Source organism: Lissotriton vulgaris, chromosome 1_1 (assembly GCF_964263255.1).
Source record: "Lissotriton vulgaris chromosome 1_1, aLisVul1.2, whole genome shotgun sequence".
Classification (NCBI taxonomy): domain Eukaryota; kingdom Metazoa; phylum Chordata; class Amphibia; order Caudata; family Salamandridae; genus Lissotriton; species Lissotriton vulgaris.
In genome coordinates this window covers 345,330,847-345,357,408 of record NC_141685.1, presented here as the reverse complement: position 1 = coordinate 345,357,408, position 26,562 = coordinate 345,330,847, and the positions used below count along the sequence as shown (strand labels likewise).

General features: G+C 40.5%; 1 protein-coding gene across 1 annotated transcript in view; it reads right to left on the bottom strand.

Annotated features, from left to right (window-relative positions):
- Window positions 1–26,562, bottom strand: part of LOC147747155 (sodium/glucose cotransporter 4-like) — a 447,273-nt gene that overhangs the window by 255,027 nt on the left and 165,684 nt on the right. The window contains exons 5-8 of the mRNA XM_086952401.1: window positions 25,565–25,670; window positions 13,515–13,595; window positions 10,455–10,660; window positions 3,513–3,648 (exon numbers count right to left, since the gene is read on the bottom strand). Of these exons, the coding sequence (XP_086808527.1) occupies window positions 3,513–3,648; window positions 10,455–10,660; window positions 13,515–13,595; window positions 25,565–25,670 (529 nt within the window). The remainder of the gene's footprint in view (window positions 1–3,512; window positions 3,649–10,454; window positions 10,661–13,514; window positions 13,596–25,564; window positions 25,671–26,562) is intronic.

The window sequence follows — 26,562 nt, the reverse complement described above, 5'->3', positions numbered from 1 at the left end:
TTTAATGACCGAGATGGTTATCCACAAGCTGAAGGAACTATATTTGAATGGGAAGAATATCGACCAGATAATGTATCTTCACCACGAATTTACACTAACCAAAGAAATGTAAATATGTCCAGCCTGCATGTAATCACAGTCATTGATACGAAAGCTGATTTGTGTGTACGAAATAAAGGTACAATCCTAGTAGGAAGAAGTGAATGTAACACTACTCTCACCTTTGACACTCCAAATGGTATCACCTTTGTGGCTTCACAAAACACTTACTTTATCTGTGGGAATAAAGGTTATCACCGACTCCCTATAGGATGGTTAGGAACATGTTATGTATCCTTTGCATTACCTCCTGTGTTTATTGCCCCACCTATGTACCATAATGATTTTGTTTTGTACCATGATTTTATATTGAGTAGAGTGAAGAGAGCATTAGCTCTCGATGATATAGATCAGACTGATACTTCTCTGCAGCAGTATGTCAATTTTAATTTAGGTCTTTTCTCATTCGTTGGGGCTGCTTTAAATAGCAGAAAAATAAGACGACTGACACGTGTTGTAGAAGCTGTTGCTAATGAGACAGTTTTTGCTTTAGGGAATTTGACTGAGGAACTTCAAATGACCAGAATCGTAACGCTCCAGAACCGAATGGTTCTAGATGTAGTATTAGCTGATCGTGGGGGTGCATGCCGCATTATCGGAAGTAGTTGCTGTGTGTACGTGCCAGATAATTCACCCTCTGTATATGACGCAATTTCTAAGTTGCATAAAATAGCTGCTGAGATACATCCTGATAATGGTACTTGGACATTTTCGGGGTGGTTTTGGACGTTACTTAGTACTTGGGGTTGGAAGTTGCTGACTATCCTATGTGTAATGATTGGGATACTGTTCTTTCTATGTCCCTGCATTCAATGTGGCCCTATGTTATGTTCCATGTGCCTTTCTGCTTGTATTCCATCCAAACGAGCTATTGTGAAGAATGAACAAATGATTCATAGAGAAGTAGCAAATATTATGTCCATTGATATCGATGATGAATACCCTGATTATGTCCACTATGAGGTAGCTTCAGCTAAACGCTAAAAGGGTCGTCTGTCGTAATTTGACGGTAATCGGGTTAGCGTTAAGCTTTGCTACACGAATTTCCCCTTAACTTGACTATGGTGTTCAGAAGCCATTTTGAAAGCACTGGCGTCCATTTTATATGAACGCGTTGCCCCGTGGTCAGCATGCCCTTTTGTCCTTTCTCTGTACCACTGACCACTTAAACTTGCCCAGCAACAGGCTATTTTTAGTATTGGTCAAGCTTGCACATGTGCAGTTAAACCCTCTGTACTAGTGGACAGTCATCGCTTAGAAATGTTCTCCAAACTGACCAGTGGTGTTGTAACCCCTCCCATGAGTTGGCTGTGTTCCAAAAATGACCTTATATGTACCTAAACTGAACAAATGTGTTCCGCCTACTCTTTTTATTACTGTGAAACTGTATAAAAGAGGTCTCACATCGATGTTCGGTGTGATACTTCTTGCATTGCCGAAGGGTGCTGTAGGAATGTACCACCACCCCATGGGGTCCTAATAAACTTGTCTTTTGCATTTTCCAGTTTCCGTGCCAACGTCTGTTTTATGGTGTAGCAGGTTTTGCGGAATATGTAGGCCTGGAGAACCCAATACCACATATGGGAGGTAGATGGTTTATCCCCTTTCAAAAAAGTATAATGCTAGCCCTAGCTCATGAGTCCAGGGAGAGCTTCCCCTTTTTTTTCCGACATAGAGTATTAATAAGATGGGGCCCTAGGGATGTCAAAATAACTTTGTAAAATTCCAGGGGTATCTGGTCAGGTCCAGTAGCCTTGCTAGAAGGGAGATCACTTAGTGCCCTGTATATTTCTTCTGTCATAGAAGGAGCTTCTGAAAACTCCTGATCTTCCTGGGAAAATTTCTCTACATAAGTAGAGCCCAAATAGGCCCTAATTGCACTTTCCTCAGTGGCCCCCTCCGAATCATATAGCTTATCGTATAATCTATGTAATTCTTCCTGAATGCCAGGGGAGCCCGTTATCAATCTCCCCGTTTCGTTCTTGATCTCAACACTGTTTTCTGCCTTATACATACAGCCAGCGTATGTCCTACTTGCTCGTTATACTCATAGCACTCTTGCCACCATGCAATATACTTCTCTGCCACTTTTGCCATTGTAACATCGCTTATTGCTGGTTTGGCAATGACCAGTTTGCCCTGTATGTTCCCTATGCTCCAGCAGCTATAGCACAAACAAGCTCTTCTTCTATTTCCATCAGCTTTTTTAAATAGGATATTCAGCTATTTGCAGTGAAGGCTAACACTTAATATCAGTCCCCTTGCCCCGACCTAAAGGCATCCCATACCATACCCATCCCTGTACTGCCTCTATTATTCTCCATAAAATCTACAATCCATTTATTCATCTGAGTAATTTATCAACCAACAATCCCCTTTCAAATGTCCAGTTCTGCTGGGTTCCTTCACTCCTGCATATTTGTCATTGCTAAGACCGAAGGATTGTGGTCTGAAATTACCTGAGGGTATTTTTCAATGCTACAGTTTAATATTACATTTTGTGAGACCAAGAAGTAGTCCAGGTGGGCGGCTGATTTGTGTGGGCCGAAAATAATGTATTCCCTAAGTCCGGTGCATTTAAATATGGCCACATCTATAAGCCCTTTGTCCTATATTAAATGTGTAAAAGCTCTAAAGACTTAAGGCTTATGACCAGAATATTTTTTTATTTTATTGCCCCAGAGCCCGTCCTTCCCATTGACATTCAAGGCTCTGCACAGCATAGTCCCGTGGACCAGGCAGCCAGCTATTCATTTAGAAACTCAAACAGCTTGAGATCATCCCCAGTAGACCCACAAACTGAGCAGATGGCAAAAGTGTGTATGGCATTACAGAATTTCAAGATAGCCAATCCCCCATATTTTTCTGACAAATGCATTTTAATGATGGTTTCTTTCTTTCGGGCTGAGATGGCTACTACCCTTATTCTTATTCCTTGCATAGTATAGGCAATAAGGTTATACACTAACTTTTCCAACAGCCTTTTCTTAATCCCAGGTGGCTAACTCCTAACCGCGGCTCTGGGTAGGTCTTCAGCATCCCCGGTTTCTTGCTGCCCCAAAAAGATTACTCTGAACGGGGTTGTGTCGCTTCTCCCTGTACCAAGCTCCATAAAGTGGGAAAGCAGCCGCCACGACCTCTCACACAGACGCCATCTTGTTTTGATATTCAGTGGGACAATTCCATTTGCAGAGGAGCCCCAAGAGTGAAGGGTCCACCAGAACTCAGACAGGACTATCTTTTATTACCCGACCTGGGAACTAAAAGTGTCTTTTGCTTGTTTGAATTTAGATCCATTGCCTTGGTATTATGCCACTCTGGCGAACCATCTTCAAGCCAGTATTTTGTTCCAGACCATAAAAATGAAATAACTTTATTTGTGTGTAAATATGAAATAGTGAATAGATTCTTACTTGGATAAAGTGCTCTGCTGATCATGCCAGGAAGGACCACAAAAAAGGTGGGCAGTATTTTCAAGTAACCACCTAACACTGAGCCTCCCTTTGCATGTGAAAGGTTCTTGGCTGAGAGTGTCCTCTGGACTAGTACCTGAAACAGACAAAAACATAAAAGGAACACACATCAGTTATAAATCAATGATCATGCATGAATCCAGAGTCAGAGTCTGTAAAATGACCGCCATTCAACTTTCCTAAATCATTCCCACATTAGGTCACTCAGACATATGCCCACATGGCAAGAATGTGTGGTAACTTGATTTATGTATATTGTATGGGCCTGATTCTCAAAGGCAAACAAACTTTTGAGTAAGGTTGTACTTGTTTAGTAACTTTACAACTTTTTGGTATTTCACAATGTACAAGTGCAATTTTACTACTAGTAACTTTACTACTAATAAAATTGTACTACTGTTGTGGTATTCACAAACTACGAGTGTTATTTTGCTAATTGTAATTTCACTGGTAGGAAAATTACACATAGAGGCCAAAAAGCATCAATGGGATTTTGTGATACATCATTTGGCACAGCGTCTTTCCTTTATGCTACTGTGGAGTAGTGGTGTTGAACCTGTCAGCCTTAGGATGGTGTTCCCATAAACTTTTTGCCTGCCTGCCTCTAAGTTTGCTGATTTTGTTTTGTTGACCATAGGACTCTGAGCACTTTCTGACTGCTAACCAGTGCTAAAGTGCTTGTGCTCACTCCCCTAACATAGTTTGATTGGCATACACCTAATTGGCATATTTAATCGGTTCATTGCAAAGTGCACTACATGTGCCTAGCTCCTCTAAATTAAACACTACGAGTGGTCCTGCAGCACTGATTGCACCACCCACCTTAGCACCCCTTTAACATTTCTCAGGCCTGCCACTGCAGAGCCCTTGTGAGTAGTTTACATTGCCATGTCTACTTGGCAATTAAATTCCTTGCCAAGCCTTAAAACTCCCCTTTCATTCCACATGTCATCACAAAGGTAGTCCTTTGGAAGCCCAGAGGGCAGGTGCTCTTTCGGTAAAAGGCAGGCCATGTGCTTTTAAGTTTTACATGTCTGGTAGTGAAATACTTCCAAATTAATTTGTTGCTACGGTGAGGTCTACCAGCTGAATAAGATAAGATTGGGGATTCCTAAATACATTTAATACGCTATAATTCCCAATCGAGAGGGAGTAAATCTATCATTCTTGGTACCTGTCGACTTGTAAAGATAAATCCTTTATAATGGAAAAGTCAGAATTAGTTTTATAATTTTCAAAAAGCCACTTTTAGAAAATTAAAAGAACAAAAGATGGATGGAATGCTGAGCAATTCTAACATTCGCCCCCAGTCACAGATCAGGGTTTTATCTATTGTTTTTTTGCTCACCAAGCCACCTCAGTTCAGACACAGTCATATGCAAATCAGTCTTGACCCTGCTGCTCAAGGGAACAGTTTATCCTGAACTGCCAAGGCAGGTGCTCCCTGGACTGGAAACAAGCATCCTGAGACCGGTTTTGGGATATCCCTCCTCATTAACGAAGCTAGCTTCAATCCAGTGGCTTAGTGATCACGGGACCCATGTTTGGGCATACCCTTCCCGCTTAGGGCAGCAAAAGAAAAAAGAACATATGATGGATGGAATGCTGTACAATGTAACCATTCACCTTGAAACTGGTCCTAGAATGGTTGTTTCTGGCTCAAGAAGGAATTGGCTTGGCAGCTCGAGCTGGACTGTTCCCAGGGGGAGCAGGGTCAAGTCAATTCGTAACTGGCTCGGTCCAGACTGGAATGGGTTGGTGAACAAAAGAAAAAAATGGATTTAAGCCCATATCACTGTACTGGGGGTGGAAGGGTGGAACCTTTAATTTGTTGACAAATGTCGAAACTAAGTACACACCTTCTGATCTGCTGATGAAAACAATCCCACCAGTACTATTTCTGTAACAAAGAAACAGTTGCCACCACACTTGCATAGGCAGATGATAAACCCTCATGCGCATCAATTATTAATCCTAACCTGCAGTCCTGGTTGGGCATCACTTGATAACGCACCTCAGTAATGCAGGTACAGGGAGCATTGAGTACTCAACTGATAGGAATTCTCTGCTGAGTAGCCTTTAGGTAGAGTTTTAAGAGTAATTGCAACTACATAAACAATCTGAACAGCCGACTTGGCAGCCCCTGCAACTTGTACACCAACACGTTGATGACTCAATGTGTGGCTCAGGCGAGCATCTTTCAGAGCCGCCACTTTACTCCAGGGAAGTTATGCTTAATAGTATTTCCTTTGGAATCTTTGAATCCATTAAGGCGCCAATAAGGTACATTATCATTAAAGGCCTGGACACAGTAATAGGAATAACACACTATAAATTTAGGGAAATTTAAATCATCATGCTGCAAAGCCAGAACCAAAGCTTTCAATTCAGCCTGCTGAGTAGTATAGTCACCTACAGTTTCTATATATGTCCTTTGTGCCTGAAAAACTCCATACTTTATGACACCCTTAACTGCAGCACATGTAGCTGAGTACTAGTACTTTGTACCAACCAGTGGCTGGGCTGAACCATCAGTATGGATTATGAAAGGATAACCATTGAGAGGCAAAATGTCATTAGGCATGGGGTATTCGTGTTCATACTGGAGATATTCCTGTGGTCTCAAATTAGGGTAAAAATGTAATCTACATCAGTAGCTGTTAAGGAGGTGACCCACTGGATCCATTTAGGATGTAAGGCATTCATGTTTGGAAAGCTGGCCTTGGTGACGTCCTCCAGGGCCAAAACAGGAGACACCATAATTATAGGTCTCCCTTGTGCCAATGCACGTTCTCTCAATAAAGTCATTTGAACTGTGGTCAAAACATTTTCTGTTGATGCAAAATGCTTTTTTGATAATAAATGCGATTTAAAGGCAATCAGCACTATTTCTCCTTAATTAAATAAAAACATATGTGTAATCACTGGAAACCGCAATTGTGCAGATAACTAAATTAATAGAGCTGAAATGAGTATGTAAGTGTTTCAACTTAAGCATGTCTGCCTGTAGATTTCAGAGAATACTAATATGTTCAGCATCCCAGTATTTATTAGAAAAGGCAGGTCAAATTAAATTGCACAATGGTCTGACCCATTGTGCATAACCTGGTATGTATGTTCTACCAAAATTCAAGAAATCCTTAAAGGGATTGAAGCGTATTTAGGTATCTCATGGTTCTAATAAAGAATATTTATCTCAGGAATATGGTGCTAGACTTTTGTCTTCATTCGCTAATTCATATCCTTAGAACCGGACACTGAGAAAGGCAATTTTAGATTTCAGAAAATTAGATTTTTAGCAATATTCAGTGAATCCCAGAACTGTACGATCTACCCTGGTCAAATGTGCTATTAAATCATTTCCTGTGAGGTAAATTTCATCAAAATTGTAAGAAAATGCTTCTAAGTTAATTTCTTGTAAAATTGACATCACCCAAGCAGCAAATAGACCTGAACTTTTCTTAGACCCTGTGAGAGTCGACAGAACCTTCAATACTCTCCCAATGCTGAGTAATCTGTCAAATTCTGGCTTTCAGGTGCTATGGTTTGATAGAAAAAAACACTGAAAATGTCCGATGTAGTTTTGTATTTTTTACAAACTATGTTAGTTATGCCCTTAATGTGGGAAATCAGTACAGTAAAAGTCCTTGTATGACTGTTTAAATGTCGATACTCAATAGACTATATATGATAAGAATGTTCAAGTTTAAGCACTGGAAATAGGGGATTATTCATAGGGGAGACACAAGGCTCATTCACACCTTAATATTCCAATTGTGATAGAATATCCCTAACTGGGAGTTTAGCTTTATGTTTAATGAGATATTGTGCTTGATAAGGTGAGTCTTTATCACAGCCCGCTTGATTACAATATAAATCTAGGGCTTGCACAAGAGCCCATTCTGCACCACCTAATGCTTTTACTAAGGGTGGCGTAGTTGGCGGAATACTACTACGCGGAATTCCACAAACTTGAACAAAAACTCTATGAATTCTGCAACTTCGCTCCGTTGGACTCCCAATTAATAAAACAGAAACCTCTTATACTTTTAGTAAAATAGCAAATATCTCGGTCTCTACATGCTAAAATGCATATAGTCATTTTACATAAGTGAAAATAAAAATTTAGCAACCAGTGAGAGAGGTGATGATTCTGGGATCCTCCCTAACCTAGGGAGTAAACTGAGCAGATGCTTTGAAAACAAAGAGCACATCTTGATTCCGAGGAGGTCCCATCCTCTTAGGACCACCCCAAGCACAGTTATGGACAAAAATACAATCCCAGCCAAAGGCCCTGCAAAGCATTATGGGATGAGATTAGCAGTGGGCAGTGAATATTATAGTATCCAATATCAAAATAATTCTACAAAGAGCTGCAGTTCAACTAGTCGTTACTAGGTGTCCCTCACGAGTCAAATGCAAAAGCATTGAAATTATTACATCAAGCTGCAGTTCCACTAGTCGTTACAGGGTGTCCCTCAAAAGTCAAATGCAAAAGCATTGAAACCCTTTCATGAAGCTGCAGATCCACTAGTTGTTACTAGGTGTCCCTCATGAGTCAAATGGAAAAGCATTTGACTTGAGGGACACCTAGCAAAGACTAGTTGAACTGCAGCTTGACGTAATAATTTCAATGCTTTTGCATTTGACTCGTGAGGGACACCTAGTAACGACTAGTTGAACTGCAGCTCTGTGTAGAATTCTGTATCTGATTGAGTCTGTCAGTGGGTATATTTGAATAAGTGTGAGTCTGTGAGCAGATGCATGACTGTCTGAGTGGGCCTGTAAGTAGGGCATGAGGGTCTGTGAGTGGGGCGAGTCTCTGAGGGGGCTCTGAGTAGGGGTGTAAGTCAGCATGGGACTGTCTCAGTGGGACTGTAAATGGGACATGAGGGTCTGTGAGGGGGGCATGAGTCTCTCAGAGGGTTTGTTAGTAGGCGCATGAATTGATGTGGGTCTATGAGTGGGGGCATGGGCATCTGAGTGAATGTGTGTGACAGAGTGCATGAATATCTGAGTAGGTTTCTGAGTGAGTGCTAGATTATCTGATGGGATCTGTCAGTGGGTATATGTGAATAAGAGTAAGTCTGTGATAAGTATGGGCGAATTTTGCCGATTTGCGGTCTGCAAAATCTAGCGAAATGGAAAAAAACCTGCGAGTTTGCGGGAAAACTCGTGAAATCGTGGATTTGCACAAATATTCTGTTTCTACTGGCTAATCAGTCAGTGCTAGCTCGTTGGGTAAATGTATAGTGCTTTTCCTACACTGTAGCTGCGTAGAGGGTCAGAAGAGTTGTCTCCAGTGACCATGTGTGTCTGTTACTTTGCCACCACGCCGAAAGGCGCTGAGGTCCTTCGAGTGAGCTGTCCATCATAGTGAGGAAAGGGCGCAAAGACGTTGCATACTAGTGTGTACCAGTGTGTGTGGGGCAGGGCCAAACGGGCGGGGCTTCTATACGAGTTCACATGCCTCTTGTTTATAAAGGGTCAGAGACCGATCAGAGCAGCAGATGAGAAGGAAGCAGCCTCCTGGTCACAGGAAATACACAGTGATTGGGCTCGAGAAACCCTTGGATGCAAAGACCTCCATCAAGGATTACATCTATTTGTAGATGGTAGATATAGGGAGGAAGCACACCTGCCTAGCCTCGACCGTGCTCACTAGTTGTTTGGGCTGATTATAATGCGTTCCTGAATTTGAGCTTCAACTCAGGCAACTGCTTTATTTATATCTGTAAGTGCTTCCTGTTGAGGTTTAATTTTTGTGACAGGAGCATCGTGCCAGAATGAATCTATTGGCTTTGTCAATGCTTGGTTCTTTTTCTTGTGAAAGGGATAGTCTATTAGAACTGATGTGGGAACAAATGGACCATTAATGTAGTTTGTTTTTAGACTATTCTTGAGGAACAGAAAGTAGGACATAGGCTAATGGGTTTGCCTCTGTATATTTTCCATCTGAAATAAACCAGGCATATTGATTTGGAGCTGTTGGACCTCAGGTTCAGGTGGGGATGCAACAAATTAAACTTTGGTCGATACTATGGTCCTCAAAGACTATAGGTTTTGTGTTGTCCAGTTCTTCCCTTGTCCACGACATCAGAAAGTGATTATTCATTTCATGTTCTGTTGGGTTGATGAAAGGTAAGGGTCTATATGTTATTCCTGAATACATTATTTCCATATAAAGATAGGCTTCATCCTAAAATGTATCATCTTATACAGTCTACGGCCCAATTCTATCTCAAAAAAACATATTTTTGTTAGATGTGCGGAAATTCCAAAGATGTTTGATGGCATCATCTGCACTGTCCAACCTGCACATATTCATGAACCTGTGAAGTTCCAAGAACTATAGTGTATAAGTCAGAGCACTGATATAGTTATGAGATTTAAAGGATTATTGAAGTTTCTTCTACCTTAAAATGCATGTGCTAACTCTCAAATAGGTAGTGATAGGTTGGAAACAAATGAGTTAATCTATCAATATCACCACATTAAATCCTCCAAATGCCATCAGCGCTGGATTCAGGGATCTTCAGGGAACAAGGCCATCTATCCAGAGTACAGACTTTAAATTAGTTAGCTTAAGAACTCTATTGTTTGAGTGCCCATTGTTATAGAATTATCTTCCTGAAAGCTGAGGTGTTCTTGGAAACGCAATGGAATCTAGAAATTTAAAAGTCGACAAAGAGCATAAAATCCTCAGAAGCCAATTTAATAGGACCTTATATCTAAAAATCATCTCACTCCCAATCAAGCTCTGTCAATGCAACATTATTTTTTAAATGCACTAATGACTCAAGCATTATTGCAGTTCCTTACATCAGAGCATGTCTGAGTACATATGATGAGTACAAAAATTGTAAAATAAATGGTCTTTACCTGATCTGCACACCAAACCCACGTCGCAATTACAGTGAGGCCAAATATCAGTCCTGGCCAGGGAAGGTCACCTGTGAGAGCATCTCTGAACAAGTGAAATGAATCAGCACGTGGAAGGTGGCAGGTGGTGTTAGGTATTGTCACATTGGGAATTGCTGTCATGTACTTTTCAACAAGTCCAGGATACCAACCAATTTTATTAAATGCTGAAAAGAAAATGGATTTATCTTTTACTGTACAGAAATACAGACCCATAACCTCATGTGTGAGGAAAGTTAGTTAGGTTTGGTTTGTTCTGTGTAAAAGGAATCATTTGGATAAAGCTTGTTTAACTTTTCAGTTTTCTCACACACTGAAAACAGATATTTTCGAAAAAGATACATCTGAGATTTCTAAAATACAAAGCCATAAATATGAAGATACTTGAAAATATATTTGGAATGTGTGTCATCTAACTAACATCACACAGCTATACCATCCCAAACAATCACAACAATTAGCATGCCATTGCAACTCTGTGAGTTTTGAAGGCCTGACCTCTGATACTATGGTGGCAAAGAAGAATATTTTCCCATCACCTCACTCTTATCTTCTACATCTGGCCTACAGGGTAACCCGCCTAGAAATAGTGTTAATTTTGTTATATTGAAAAACACTCTCTACTAGCAGTGACAATTCATGCAAGATGGATAAATATTTTTGTCCAGCGTTAAAAGCACTTGTGTATTCTGAACCCTTCACATATATACATGAAGCATTTCTAAATTAATTCCCTCACAAATAAGCCTCACAGATTTCCCCTCTTACTACTTTGTACAGAGAAAAACGCACACTTTTTTTTACAGTTTGAATCTATTGTTAAAAACAGTAAACTATGGAAAATTGATATTTATTTTCAGTGATTAAACATGCTTTCATTCAGGAATTCTAGGCCAATGCCTGATCAGAATGACAGGATGCAGTGCTACAAAAAGTGATGAAATGCTCTTTAATGCATTTTTATGTTCACTATTTTGTATTATAATGCTGATATATGTAGTCATATGTGTATATTGTTGAATCATGACGATAAACAATAGTAGTAGTATTTTTAGTAGTTGTAATAGTAGTAGTAGTAGGAGTGGTAGCAATAGTATTCGGAATAGTAAACACGTTTACTCATCTTACAAAAAGTTACATATTTAAAATTCAATATTACCTCGTTAGTATGAAATTAATATAGTTAATCATTGTGAATTATAATGAAGTACATATGTTTTATTATTAGTAGTATTATTTTTAGTAATAGTGATAATAATAATGATAATGATATTGATACTAATAATAGAAAGACTACTAATACTTCTACTACTAAAACAACTACTACTACTAATATTAATACTAATAATAATAATAATCAACTGCGCCGATATTCTAAAATGCTAAAAGGCATAGAGGATGCCCAGAACATTTCTAATATAACTATCATACGATCAGCATTATACATATGCTTAATATGGACAATCTGTAATTTTACACCTAGGGGATGAGAATTTCCAGCCTGTAATGGAGTGCCTCAGGTGTTATGGAGGTACATGAGGGGAAAACCTAAAGGGACTGCGTTTCTTTTTTGACTTTACTTTACATTTAAATTGTTTTGAAGATGAATAAATTGCTAACTGTTGGCTAGCTTGTGTTTTCTTGAATAATGAGAGTGTGCAAAGCGTTTATGTTGTCATGTTAGGTTGGAAGAAACTGCAATGCTGAGAAACCACAGGGCCACTGGGTTCTTTCTAAATAAAAACAAGGCTGTTGAGGTGAAGGAAGTTCCCTAAGGAGTCTCTCTCATAAGATTTCCTAATGGGCTCCTTAATTAATGGGTGAGGGCAGGCCTGGGTCCTTATTTAAATTTATCTTGCAGAGCCAAAGCTTGGTAAAAGGTAGATGCAAATTTGTCAACATGGTACATAAGCTGGAAGATTCCCCTTGAACACAGACGTACTGATTTTGACACTGGCAAGCTGCAAAGGGAGTACAGATGTGGTTGGACATTGTGATTGTTGGTATGTATGTGAGAATGAATGACCCTGGATCCTTGGGCAAATCAATAAAATCTAGGGTCAATTTTATATAGACATTATGCAACGCAGTGGATTAAGTAGAGTTGCTGCCGGCGTTGTTTGAACGGAAGAGAGCATAAAAGCTAAAAAGATGGATTGCTATTCTGCGTTCTCCTTTGCGCTGGTGGACTTTTACTTCACATTTCATTGTACCTTTTCAACATTTCAAACACGTCGGAAATGGGAGATACACCAATACGATGTATCTCCCATTTCAGACGTGTTTGAAGTGTTGAAAATATACAATAGTAATGGTTAAATAAATAACCAAGAGCAATGAAACTAAGAAATTGACCCTCTGTCTGTGTAAATAAGTAGCAGCATCAAAAATGGTAGCTAGGTTTCTTGTTCTGTCAAATTTCTAAAAGTGGCATGTTCAATGTTGCAATCAAAAAAACAACTTTACCACTGAATAGGGGTTCTCATTATAATTTTTATATACCAAACACACCATAGCTGTCAGCTCTCAATTGGAAATTACAGCTATGGGTGGGCAGAACTTGCATAATTTGACTCTTCCAAAATTCTGTGGAGGTAAATAAAACTATGTAAGATTCCACAAAGTTCCACCAATGGGCAGAAATTAATCTCTGATGTTGCACAGATGAAGAGAGGTTGACTCTCCAACATGTGTGCAGTGGTTACTTAAGATGTCCCAAATTGAGGCGAAGGAGCCTTAAGGAAGTTAGGGTCATTTTTGCTTATATTCTCAAAATATTGAAATTTAGATTTTGAATTTATGTTAATCAACAAGCATTTATTAGGTATTTCATTGTTATTGCTATTCGGATGAATTGTTTATTTTAAAAAAAAAATAAAAACAAGAGGATGATTGAGACTGTAAATAACCCTGATTAATTTTAATGCCTTGGCATCCTAAACAAACATTATTACTCCAAATACTACTTCAATCCCAGATGCATATGTGCAATGTATCTCTTATTATATGATAGCTACTTACCAATGAACATAAGGACAGATGATCCAACTACCATTATCACAGTCTGAAGTGTATCAGTATAAATCACCGCAGTTAGACCACCTGCAATGGGAAATTAATCAGTTCAAAACTTTAAAAGATTGGAAATTGAGGTTGCACCATCCAAATTAAATCTTTGATTCACATGCATAGTTATATATAAAATCAAACAATTGTGGCCACCTGCAATCACAATTCCAACACAGTTTCTTCACAATCCAAACTTGTTGCACTTCATTCACAGTTCCATCCATTGTATGTTACTACGCCTGAGCAGCAACAAATGGGAACCATATCACTGGATGGTGCATCCACAAATTACAAAGTACAGAGTTCTGAATCCTTTAAACCCTATTTTTTTTTGTATTTTAATGTATTTCGTAAAGATAGACAGCAAAACAGTTAGTTCATTTTGCTCAAACAAATTTGTACTTCCTCAGGGTTGTAAATGATACGTAAAAAAAATACAGAAGCAAACCAAATAACAGAAACAATTCTACATACAAAGAAGCTGCAGAATTCATGACAGAAAAGATATATTAAAAAGATAGTCTAACACTCAGAACTGATATTTCCTATACCAATGAAAACCAATCACATGAATACGGTAGCAAATGCACAGGCAACCCCACCAAAGATGGGGACCTGCCCACTATCTTCCCCTATGTTGTAAGACATTTTGAAGCTTGAGAGTGAATGTATACGTGTATGGTGTAACATAGCAAAGAGAGGAGTGCTCAGTGAATCCATTTTGTAAATTATGTTTATGCTGCCACATGTATTGATGCAAGGCCAACATTCCTCTTAATTTTACAAAGAAGTGTTCTTCTAGAAATAATTTTCAAATTATCCCCAGGTTCAATTGCCAGAAATCCCATCATAAGACACAACAGTTATCCATTTCAGGTGAAGGTATCTCCCAGTGTTGACACCTATGATGCTTAAACTAATATTGTAATATTAATAATTCATTATTTCTTGACATTAATCAAATTACATCTTGGTCAATCAAACTCAAAGTAGGTGAACAGCAATAATGTATACACAAGAAGATTAGTGCACAAGGTCCTTGAGATTTAAAGTCCGCCATGGTTCAGCAGAAAGAAGACAAAGGACCATGACAAGCCTACTTGTGTCATTATTATATTAAGCGAAAGGGTGCAAACAATCATAAAAACTAGACGGAAAAGAACATGGCACCAAGATATATGATGTGCCATCCCTCCCACAACCATAGACATGTGACTATATAGCGACGCCACCCACAAAGCGCACTGTTTGCTCCCAACATTCACACAACCAGGGCATGAATAAACACATCTTTTTGGGCTTTATAGGACGCAGGGGAATAACTCCTATTATACTTGATTTTAGACAAACGCGTTACTAATAAAATACCTTCCCCTTGCTTTATCCTACTAACCGATAATCGTTTTGTATGATAAAGAAAGAGTATTACGAAATGTAAAGTCAGTAGCCATCTTGCCTAATAGAGAGAGAGAGCACCACCTGATATGAAGTCCTTACAAGCAATCACAACATTATACTTGTGACATCTCGCCATAAGTGCATTGAACTTATCATCTTCCCACCTCCCCCATATACATAATGCTCAGGGAAGGTGGGCGAACAGACATCCCTCATTGGAGCTCACCATAAACAGTGCACAGATCCTCAAAGTCCAGGTTGCGGCCACACTAGTAATGCTATCTCACCTGGATCAGCGTCTATTGTCTGTGCAGCAATTCATCTCACACACAGCTTTCGACAAACAATCTGTTCCCCAATCAGGAGCACTTACAAGTCAAGTCATAGTTTATTGTTTGATTAATTAAAATCATTAGAAATTCCCCCCGTATGAAAACATATCAAAAGAATATGATTAAAACACACACGCTTTAACTCAATCCCAACAATTATTTGACAAAGATACAATTGCTTGTTTTTTAATCAAACAATAAAACTCATTTGTGGGGATTCCTGATTACACAATTGCTTTCTTACATAAATTCCTGATTGAGCTTTAACTTGTTTGGTGTGATCTCTCCCACTCTACTGAGTTGAAAGTGCAAAAGACAGACTATAAATTAAGTGGCATGATGCAAAGCAGGATCTATCATCTTACATTCTGTCCATTTGTTAAAGTGATGGATCAACTGTGGCCTTGCAGCATGAATCATACGTATTTAGTTTACTCCCCCTCAGCTTGCCTTTAGAGTCTTCTGACCTTTGTCATGTATTTGACCCCACCGCCAGGCCAAGATTATGGAAGTGCTCTCCAACCAGCATATCACTGCTTGCCTGCAGGAACGCTTGTTCAGGTCGTTAAAGATGTATTTTAAGTGCTGTCTCCTCTGGTCCTTGACTGCTGGGCACGCACATAATAAGTGGGTTAAGGACTCTGCATGAAAACCACATAATCGACAGTTCGCGGTTTGGAAGGACTTTTTCCACGATGGATGCAGATCTTTTGAATCGTGTAAACCCATTCGTAAATGTATGAAACTCTTTTTTACATGCAAGCTGAAGTTGGCAGATATATATGCTTGTGGCTTTAAGGATCTATAAGAATTAATAACAGTCCATCCGTGCCGCTGCTTGGTTATTGCTTCTTTGTCTGCCAGCAGAGATTTCTTTTTAAATGCATCATTAGCCGATTTACTGAAGCTTGCTCTGTCGGCCCTGTTTTCCCATGCCATTTGTAATTCCAACTCGGCCAAAGAAGTTCTCAGGTAGCTTCCCCAGGAATTCGGTGTTTCAAGATTCATCTGGCGCTTGATTTCGTCCCAGCATGATCTATTCATGGTATCTGGGTTGGAAAAGAAGAATTTGTGGCATAGTTTAACAAAGCTATTCATGCCCTGAAATTTCAGATGCGGGAGGCCGAATTCCAGTCGGACCTGAGCTGGGGGAGGCGGACTTTGGCAGGTCAAAGACAGCCTTGTAAATCCTAGTCTGGAGTTCATTTAATAAGTCGGCTTCCTTGCCACACCAGTATACTAAACCATACGACAGGCTGGGCTGAATTTGTGCAGCCATAACTTTTAACAGATGCGTATAGTTCAGACAATCCAGTTTTTTGCATAGTAATCTGTATGCGTAAATTAACGACTGAACTTTAGCTTTTATGGCCAGTTTATGTTTCTTGTGTGTTGCGCCCTGCCCTATTGTTACACCAAGATATTTGTAGGAGACTTGCTCTTCCATGATTGCCCCTTTCACCGACCATTTAAACTTGGTTGTTTTGGAATCCACCAAACAAACAATTTTTGTTTTTTCTTTGTTTAATTCCAACTTTTCCTGAACCAGGTAGGTTACTAGGCTGTTTATTGATCTTTGTAATCCGATAGGGGTTTGGCTCAACAAAACAATGTCATCAGCATACTTTAGAATGGGAACTGACTCCTTGGCCTAATTCGGCGAGTTCAATAGGCTAGGCTAGGTGCTAAAACGCAGCCTTGTTTCAAGCCTTGCTCCGTATGGATGCTTGTGGTTGTACTGCACCCGTCGCCCAACTTTACTCTTGCCCAAGTATCGGTGTATCAGAAGCACTTAAATTGGCATGCACCCATAGCTCACAATGTGAAACACCTGTGTGTTAACACCATGTGAAATAACCAGAACAGGATCTTAGCACCCCCAACCCGCAGTCTCAATCCTCGTATGCGTGGCCAACATTTTGGAAAGGTTTATAAAATGCTTGAATGGCCCCAGAATCTGCTATCAGAACGTGTTCAAGTACTGATGGTTCAAAAAGACGGAGGGGAAGGATCACAGTTCCTTCTTGTTAACTGATCTCGTATATCAGTCATAAAGAATGACACTTCTTTGTACAATTAAGAGGTATGTTGGCCTTGCATCAATATGTGTGGCAGGAGAAACATAATTTGCTCATTGGTTTCACTGAGCACAATGTACTTAAGAACTATGCATTCCTCTCTTTGCTTTGTTACACTGAATACTTATATGTTCCGACTCAGGCTTTACAATTTCTTAGGACTTACTGGAAGGTAGTAGGCTACCCTTTTTTGCTTTGGTTCCCTGTTCATGTGCTACCGTACACATATGATTTGTTAGGATAGATCAGTTCTGATTGTGGGACTATATTTTAATATATCTTTTCAGTCATAAATTCTACAGCTTTATTATATGTAGAATTATTTGTTATATTTTTCAATGTATAATTTATATGATATAGCATTTCTTTTAAATACATCTTTTCTGTCATGCATTCTGCAGCTTCTTTGTATGTAGAATGGTTTGTGTTGTTTGTTCTGCTTTTGTGTGTTATTGTGTGCCATTTAGAACCCTGAGGAAGTTCAAATATGTTTGAACAAAAACGCATTGGCTGTTTTCTTGGCTATCTTTACAAAATACATGTAAATTCAATAAAGGAAGTTTTTAAAGGATGCAGAACTTTGGACTTTCTACTGCGAGTTTGGGATTTATGCATCACAGCTGTTTCAAGGCCTGGACTGGCACACCACACTCATAACTGCCACATTGCCACCAGAACCACCGCTTCGGAACCAACGCATTCCCACCACTGTGTAGAGAAGATTTATGCATCACCCCTCTGATCGCCTTTGGAACCACTGCAATCGGAACTGGTGCTCCACTTAATGGTATCAATGCATCAACGCAGTTGCGCTGAGAAATCTGGCGCACTACCCAACTGCATGGGAATCATCGATGCATCTTGCGTTGCAACAAGGATTAAGGTACTTTTGATGGCGGGCCTGGTGGCCTGTAGCCACCTGCTCTCCATCGCAGGTGGTCTGTATTCTTTGAGCGCTATTTGCTTTTATGCACAATTTTTTTATGTAATGCTTTGAAACTTCTTATCTCTAGGTCTACTTATTGGATTTTTGTCGTTTTGGTCTTGCTTCATTTATAAAACGATAATCTATTTCACTAAACCAGTGTGAAGTCTTTTTGTGGTATTTTCACTGTGCTACCTTTTGAAGTATTGCAAAATACTTTACAAATTGCCTCTTAAGTTAAGCCTGCTTGCTCTGTGTCAATCTACTAGAGGGTGAGCACAGGTAAATTTATGGTGTGTATCTGACTCACGCTAACAAGGATTGTCGTTCCTGCTTGGACAGGGTGCATACCTCTGCCAACCGGAAACCCAGTTTCTAACACAAACTACAAATATCAAGCCTTGGATTTTAACAGAATAAACAATGTCAATTCTCTCCTCACAGACTTTCACAGAGCCTGGCTTCCACCTTTGAAGGCAATAGTCATCTCCATAAAATCGGCTGACACCTGCCATGTAGACTATGGTACCAAAATGCTAAATGATGTACAATTGTTCAAAGCAAGATACTCCTACAAACATGTTTGCATTACTTATAATGCACTCTGTCTGCACACACCAAAATGCCTCTCCCAAAATTGTAAAAAACCTTAGGGATCTCGCTCTTCTAGACGCAAAACTGTTCTAAAAATAGTATCCATTAAAGCATCGAAATATGAAACATGGAAAGGGGCTTCTTTTGAACAGTCACAAAGTTATGAAACTCCCTCACCCTATATCCCAGGTAGGCATCCACTCTAAAGCTAATTCAAATTTTAACTTGCAAAATAGTATCAACAAAGTATGCGCAGGTTAGACTTTTGAGGCTTGAGGCTCCATTATGTGGTGAGTGGATAGATTTTCCAGTAGGGAATTCCATTGTATTCAATTGCAAATGGCCCAATATTCTGGCACCCAGATGTTGAGATGCTGAAACATTGGGCCTAATTTTATCTGCTAGTAAAATCTTCTTGGGAACAGAGGGCCTTATTTACAGGTAATTAACAAAGTGCTGTGCCACAAGCCATTCGTCTGCATTGTGCTGCGTTAATTGCAAAGCAAAGGGATGAGCCATATCTACAACAATATGACGGACCCCTATGCTCTCCCCTCTGCTGACACACAATTAGCTGCCGTGCACCAACGCAGGCACCCTGCACCATGGTGCAAGGGTGCCTGCATCATGGGGGTGATTGTTTTTGATGGGACACCTTCCTGCACACAAAAAATCACAAGAGTTGATTTCCACTTTCTATGTGAGCTGCAGAATACAGCACGTGTAGAAAGAGGTAAAAATAGAAGGAATGAAAACAGTTCTCCTCATTGCACCTCCCTACGCCTCATCTGGGAAGGCACAGCATTCTGACTCATTTCCAGATTTACAATTTCTCGTAAATCTGGAAATGCGACAGAAGCCATTGGTGCTGCGTGGCAACACCCACATCAACACCTATGCCACACACCTTTCACGCAAAGTGTTTCATGTAAAGGGACCATATTTACAAGAACACGAAAAGCCACGCAGTGTGGCTTTAGTATCCTTGTAAATATGAGGCAGCAGGTTGTGTTGCCGGTGCATCACATAAAGTGATGCACTGGCAGTGCAAGGGGCTTGTAAGTAAGCCCCAGAATGCTTTGCAGACCAGCTCCAATTCCTCGCTCCACCCAAATCTGATGGATGTATGTCAGTATGTCATTACAACGCATGCTTTTACAACGCATGCCATTATGACGCAACTTTTACAACGCAAGTCATTACAACGACTTGCGTTGGGGGGTGCTGGACAGTGAATCGTTTAATTTACTATTCCAACTCCAGTCCCCGTGGATAGTAGGGAAGGTGTTGGATAGTAATTAAACTATTCCCTATCCTAGAGCGCCCTCCAGCGCAATTCGTTGTAATGACTTGTGTTGTAAAAGTTGCATCGTAATGGTAGTGCATTGTAAAAGTTGTGTTGTAAAGGATGTTTCCCAATCTGATTGAAGGCATGGGGAGCATGTAATGCTCCTTCCTCCTAGACAATATAGTCCACTACCATCTTCCGCCCTCACCTCCATCGTTCTCTAACATCCTATTCAGAATCTGCACTACCTGCGCAGAGCAGTTGGCAAATATGCGTGTAAGCTTCACATATATGGAATTCCAAGACAAGTTCTGCATGGTTATGCCAGGTCTACACAGTTATTGCCAATTCTGTGACATTTATCTTGTAATAAGAACACATGTGCATGAGATAACTAACACAAATATTATTCTAGACATACCTGATGTCTTTGAAACGTTTTGCTACTAACTCCTATTTTGGTTCTTTTTCTTTTCATTTCTGTATTGGTGGTGACTGTTCTCAATATGAAAATAACCTGTAAATACTCAAACATGATTTCATTTTGGCTGATACTGCAAATGTATTCCACCCATTATATGCATACCTATAACCAATGGTGAAATATACATACTAAGACCTGTCACATATCTCTACATGTGAACTCATTTCAATATACTGTTTCACAAAATCGTCGATGATCTTTTATTTTCTTGAACACATGTGTTCTATTGTTTATAACATTATATATTTTGTACGCTTGACTGTAAACATAATTTGTGCATTATAAAGATACCAATGCAATATGATGTCTGGACATGGTCTCAGTAGATTATTCCCTTACTCAGCTCTTTGTAGCTGGGAAGAAGCAGGCAGGCTTGATTTAGGAGATTTAAAAACATCAATACATTAAATAAGTAAGACACAACACACAATAAAATTCCCACACTAATTTATTAAAGAAGGATTTTTTTGCATCTTAAAATGACATCAAAACAACAAAAATCCAAACAGGGAAACAGAGATATTCATTTTTAAAGATTAAACACTTTCTAGTGCCTAATAACATATAGCACAATCTTGGGGCACATGGTCGCGCTTGACTGGTGGGAAGTCAAAGTTTGGTGCCAACTTCGATGGAGCCCTGGTCGGATACACTAAGTGGGAGACCCTTAACAAAATGTTACCTTTACACTTAATAACTTTTCTGGAGGATTTTCTCCTACCGGCAAGTTAATCACTTAGTCAGGCCGGATTAGCATCGGGTTCACCAGCTTGGAGCTCCTGATACACTCCTGTAAGTTTTGAGCTCCAGAGCTTTTAGTGGAACAAACTGAAAAGCCAGTCCAGGTCGCGGTTGAAGGTAATCGGCTTGACTATCGACATTGGGTTGGTCAACTTATGGAGCTTTATCCGAAAGTTGTTCTAAACTTCTCCAAGCTTCTGGAACTTCTTCCTGAAGTTCCTCTTGAGGGTTCAAAGTGTCCAAAATACATATCCAAGGGTCAAGAGGTCTGAATTGGTCCTTGGACGTTTGGTGCTACAATTCCCTAAACACACCTGGCTAAATCCTTAAATGTCCACTGTACGCATTCTAGGCTGGGGACTTCCTAAGGGAGAGGGTGCAGGAAGCTCTGTTAACCATTGATTTCAAGGAGTTTACTCATTAATCTTTTCTGAATGTTTGCTATATGCATTGCACTTATCACCTTATCAAAGCAGCTTGCTGAGCTTGTTAAGTCTTACCAATCAAGAGAGGCTGCTATAAGGCTGGATTTTGTCTCACAGAAAAGAAATTCCTTCTATACTAGTTAACTTCAACAGTGGCAAGTTGTTGGATGTATCATTGCCAGTCTTTTAAGTCCGTGAATGACATTTTTTAGCCTCCTTCCTAGCAATATTTATACCTAATTAAAATAGTCCAATGTTAACATATGCACTAATAATCTATAATGGGGGAAAACGAAATTGGCAGTTTTTTTCCTCACCAGGGCAAATAAAACATATTTTATAATGTCCCTGTTTATAGATATATGACACCCAACCCCTGGGACACCTAAGGGGTCCTTGAGGATGGCGAATATGTAAAAATAAGATGGATTACCACTTAGAAAGTACCTTTAGTTCCAAAGTCAAATGTGCATATAATTTAATTTTAAAGAGAGCCTGCAAAGCAGTACTACGTTTAAAAATGATAGCTGGCAACATAGTGGTGCACACTCCAGTGCAGAAAATCAACTGGGAATTTAACCCCCCCTCCCTGCCCAATTATATAGTAGGGACTTGCAGGTAATTTGAATTCCTGTTGCCTTAGTATAGACTATGGAAGTACAGGGGTCTGGCATTGCCAATTGTAATGATAGCTAATTGCCATAAACCAGAAGGATGACTTTCCCACAGACCTCCTCCCAAGCAACAGGTTTTTGAGGGTAAAGCAGACATCTCCCTGCACCTGTCTAGCAAGACTGCCAGCATAGCAGAGCCTTTTGGGAGACACAAAACATGATATGTACAAATGACAACCACTGTAAACCTTTACCAAAATCACTAATGAAATTCACTCCTGTGCTGCATATTTGAGGTGCTTATGTACATGTTTTAATGGCACTGTAAGACAAATAACATAAATAGAACTCAGAAGGCAATTAATGTAATATGCTGCTTTGAAAACTAAAAATATCTGTTTTTCAAATATAGACAATATTCCACAGTTGTCAGTGTATACCACTCATTATGAAAGCAAGCATGTGCCATCTATTTTAGCCTTTCCAATCTTGAAGTGCATTATTCGCAAACAGCCCTCTTGTCATATTCCAATGCAGATTAAGGTGTGTTTCTGGTGTATTGGTATCACAAGTTTATGTCCTTGTGCATTTATACTGGTGTTAGAGAAGTTAGAACGTATAGGACTCTGTCTGACTTTTGTTAAAAGAGGATAAGAAGTAGTGAAATGGGGCTGGTACTAACACATGCAAATTACACTGTCCCACTCTTCAGAGTATACAGTGTGCTAACATCATGTATGAGTGAAATGTTAAAACAGCATAATTATGCAAAGAAAGTTGGGAACTCATATACCAAATGAGAGTTACTTGTCTCAAGACCATGTGAGGGTGCTGTGAGAAGTCAATCAATCAATCAATAAATTGATATTTTTAGAGCGTGGCTAATAACCCGTAAGGGTATCCAGGTGCTGGGTTCTCGCTGGGATCAGTCGGAAAGTCAGGTCTTGAGTCACTTTCTGCATTCCGGGAGTGAGGTCAATGTTTGGGAGTTAAGGGGACGGTTGTTCCCATACTTGGCGGTGAGGTAGGAGATGGCACATCCTCCACTGGGGCTTCAGCAGATTAGGGAGCGTGTGTGATGACAAGGGAGGTGGAGCATAATTGTCTGGTGGGTTGGCAGAACTCTAGGTGGTGGTTGATGTATGCTGGACCTTGGTCATGGAGGGCCTTGGTGTATAGCAGCATTTTGAATTGTCAACTTTTCTGAATGGAGAGCCAGTTGAGTGTTCTGAGGTGTGGGATGAAGTGGGCCTGTTTGGAAAGTTGAAATTGAATCTGGTAGCTGAGTTCTGTATCATCTGAAGTCTCTGCACAAGTTGGGTAGTGATTCCTGCATAAAGTTCATTTCCGTAGTCCAGCCAGCTGGTGACTAGGGCTTGAGTGACATTTTTCCTGGTATTGGTGGGAATCCATCTGAATATCTTTCGAAGCATGAGGAGGTTATGGAAGCAGGTAGAGGAGACTCCATTGATCTGGAGTTTCACAGTGAATTTGTTGTCCAGGGTGATGCCAAGTCTGTAGGCATGGTCCGTTGATATGGGGGTGGGTCCGAGCTCAGAGGGCCATCAGGTGTCTTTCCATGGGGAAGTGTTGCTCCCGAAAATCAGCACTTCTGTCTTGTACATGTTGAGTTTCAGGCAGTTGGTCTTCATCCAGTAGGTGACACTTGTCATGCAGCTGTGGAAGTTTTTCCTAGTGGTGGCTGGGTCTTATGATAGCGGGAGAATGAGTTTGGTATAATCTGCGTAGGATATGATATTGTGCCCTGGGTTCTGATGATATTTGCCAGGGTCATTATGTAGGTGTTGAACAGGGTATTACTGAGGGATTAACCTCGAGGAATGCCCCAATGACGTTCTTGTGTTCTCAGGTCAACGGTGGGAGGAGGATTCTTCGGGTCCATCCTGTGAGAAAGGAAACAATCCATTTGAGGGTGTTTTCTTGAATCCTGATGTGGTGGAGTCTCTTGTTGACGGTGGGGTGGGATATGGATTTGAACACTGTTCAAAGGTCGAGGAGGATCAGGGCCACTGTTTCTCCCTGGTTGAAGAGGACCCTGATGTTGTCAGTGGCTGTGACCAAGGTGGTCTCCATGTTGTGGTCAGTGTGGAACACATTACGGGAAGAGTCCTGCAGGTTGTATTTCTCCAGGTATTTGGTGAGTTTGTGATTGATGGCCTTCTCAATTACTTGGTTGGGGATAGGGAGGAGAGAAGTGGGGCAGTAGTTCTTGAGAGTGCTGTGGTTGGCGCAGGGTTTCTTGAGGAGGAGCCTAAACTCTGCGGGTTTGCATCCTTTGGGGAACACAGGTTTGGCGATGGATGCATTGAAAATGGAGGTCAGTTTGCCAATGATTTTCCTGCTCCAGAGGTGGAAGAAGTGGTGGGGTAAGGGTGATCCAGAATGAATGTAGTTCATTAGGGCTGCGATGCTCTGTGTGGATAGCTGTTCCAATGCTGTGAGCAGGTGTTCGAGGGCGGCTTCTGTTGGCCTGAATAGGATTGTCGAGGTTGTGGGTTGTTGTTTGAAGTTTCTGTAGATGGTGGATATCTTGTTGTGGAAATAGTGCACCAAGAAGTTGCAGAGTTCCTGGGAAGGGGAAATAGTGTTTCCAGTGGCTGATGCTCTGGATAATTCTGTGATAATGCTGAAACGTTCCTTGCTGCGGTTGGAGCTGGTTTAAATGCTGTTGGCAAGAGCGCCTCGCTTCATGTCTTTTAGGCATTGGTGGTATTTGTTGAAGACTGGCCTGAAGGTGGTTGGGTCTGTAGGGGCTTTTCTGGGGGACATCTTCTTCCCAAAGCGGAAAAATAAACAATGCAGCAAAAGAGCAAATATGGCTAAGTATAGATACGGCTGAGCAGGCAATGTGGCTACGTACACAGTGAAGCTAGAATAGTTACAGGCAGTACATTAGTTAAATTAGAGGTGGCACAGAGCGAAATATGGGCAGCATGAGTTCACCACAGGCAGAGTCAGGGAGACCTACTGGCATCAAAAGCAGATAGAGGAGCTGCTTAGTAAAGGTCGTGCTGGCACCCACAATTGACATTAACGGGGCCCCAGAGCCTGGTCTGTGCCTCCTACTGACAGAGCATGTGCTTTGAAAGCAGACATAATTACCCACTATAGTGTAGATCGCAGTCACCGCCAGCAACAGAACTGTCGACAGGTATATGTTCCAGCCCAGGGCTATCTGGATGAAGAGCGCACCAGAGAAAATATCTGCCTGCAATAAAGATAAGCAACATTTGCATCTGAAAGCAAGAGGCGTAGCAAAAGATTGATCCTTTAGGCATTCATGGATTGCAATAATCATTATAGACGAAGCTTTAATTTATTGGATGAATTGCATGTTTGTAGCAGACTATGTAAAATGAGGAGGCAAGCAGCCATCACTAAGGTATAAATAAGTGCTAGAAACCAATCAGTGGGGGCAAAACATATAGATATTGTCCACATTTGCGTAAAAGCATTACCTAAGGTAAAGCCATGAGAACAAAATAAGAGTATGTTTTATATACATAAATGAATGGTGAAATGTTGAGCACACCATATAAATCTGAATTAATCTTGTGGAACATGCAGTATGTGAGAATTACCTCTCTATAACTGAGACTGTGCCCTTACCTCATCATGCAATAAGTACCATCTTTCCTGCCCTGTCACACGACCAACTGTCCTTTTTACTCAATGGTAGTTACTGTGGTATTTGTGGCCTACATTATCATCCATATTGTACAAAGCCACCTTGTTAACTAATGTGTAACCTATAAATATGAAGCCATCGCTCTGGTGTATCCTCTCTTGGCCATGTACATCACTCCACTTCTCTACAGTGCATTTTTAAGTCTTTAAAACATCCCTGAATAGATGAAGAGAAGAGTAGCCTTGGGCAAAATGTCTCCACAAAATAACACCGAATGTCCCGTAGCGTGGCAAACACTGCACGAGTCACTTTCGGGCTAGACCCTTGGCCACAAATGCTGCAAAGCACTTTTTGCCCTGTGCCTGAGTGGAGGAGGGGTGTAGGATGCCACAAAAGGACACTGGAGGTCCTACAGCACGGGAAACACTGCTCGAGTCACTTTCAGGCTGGATCCTAGGCTACAACTGCAGCA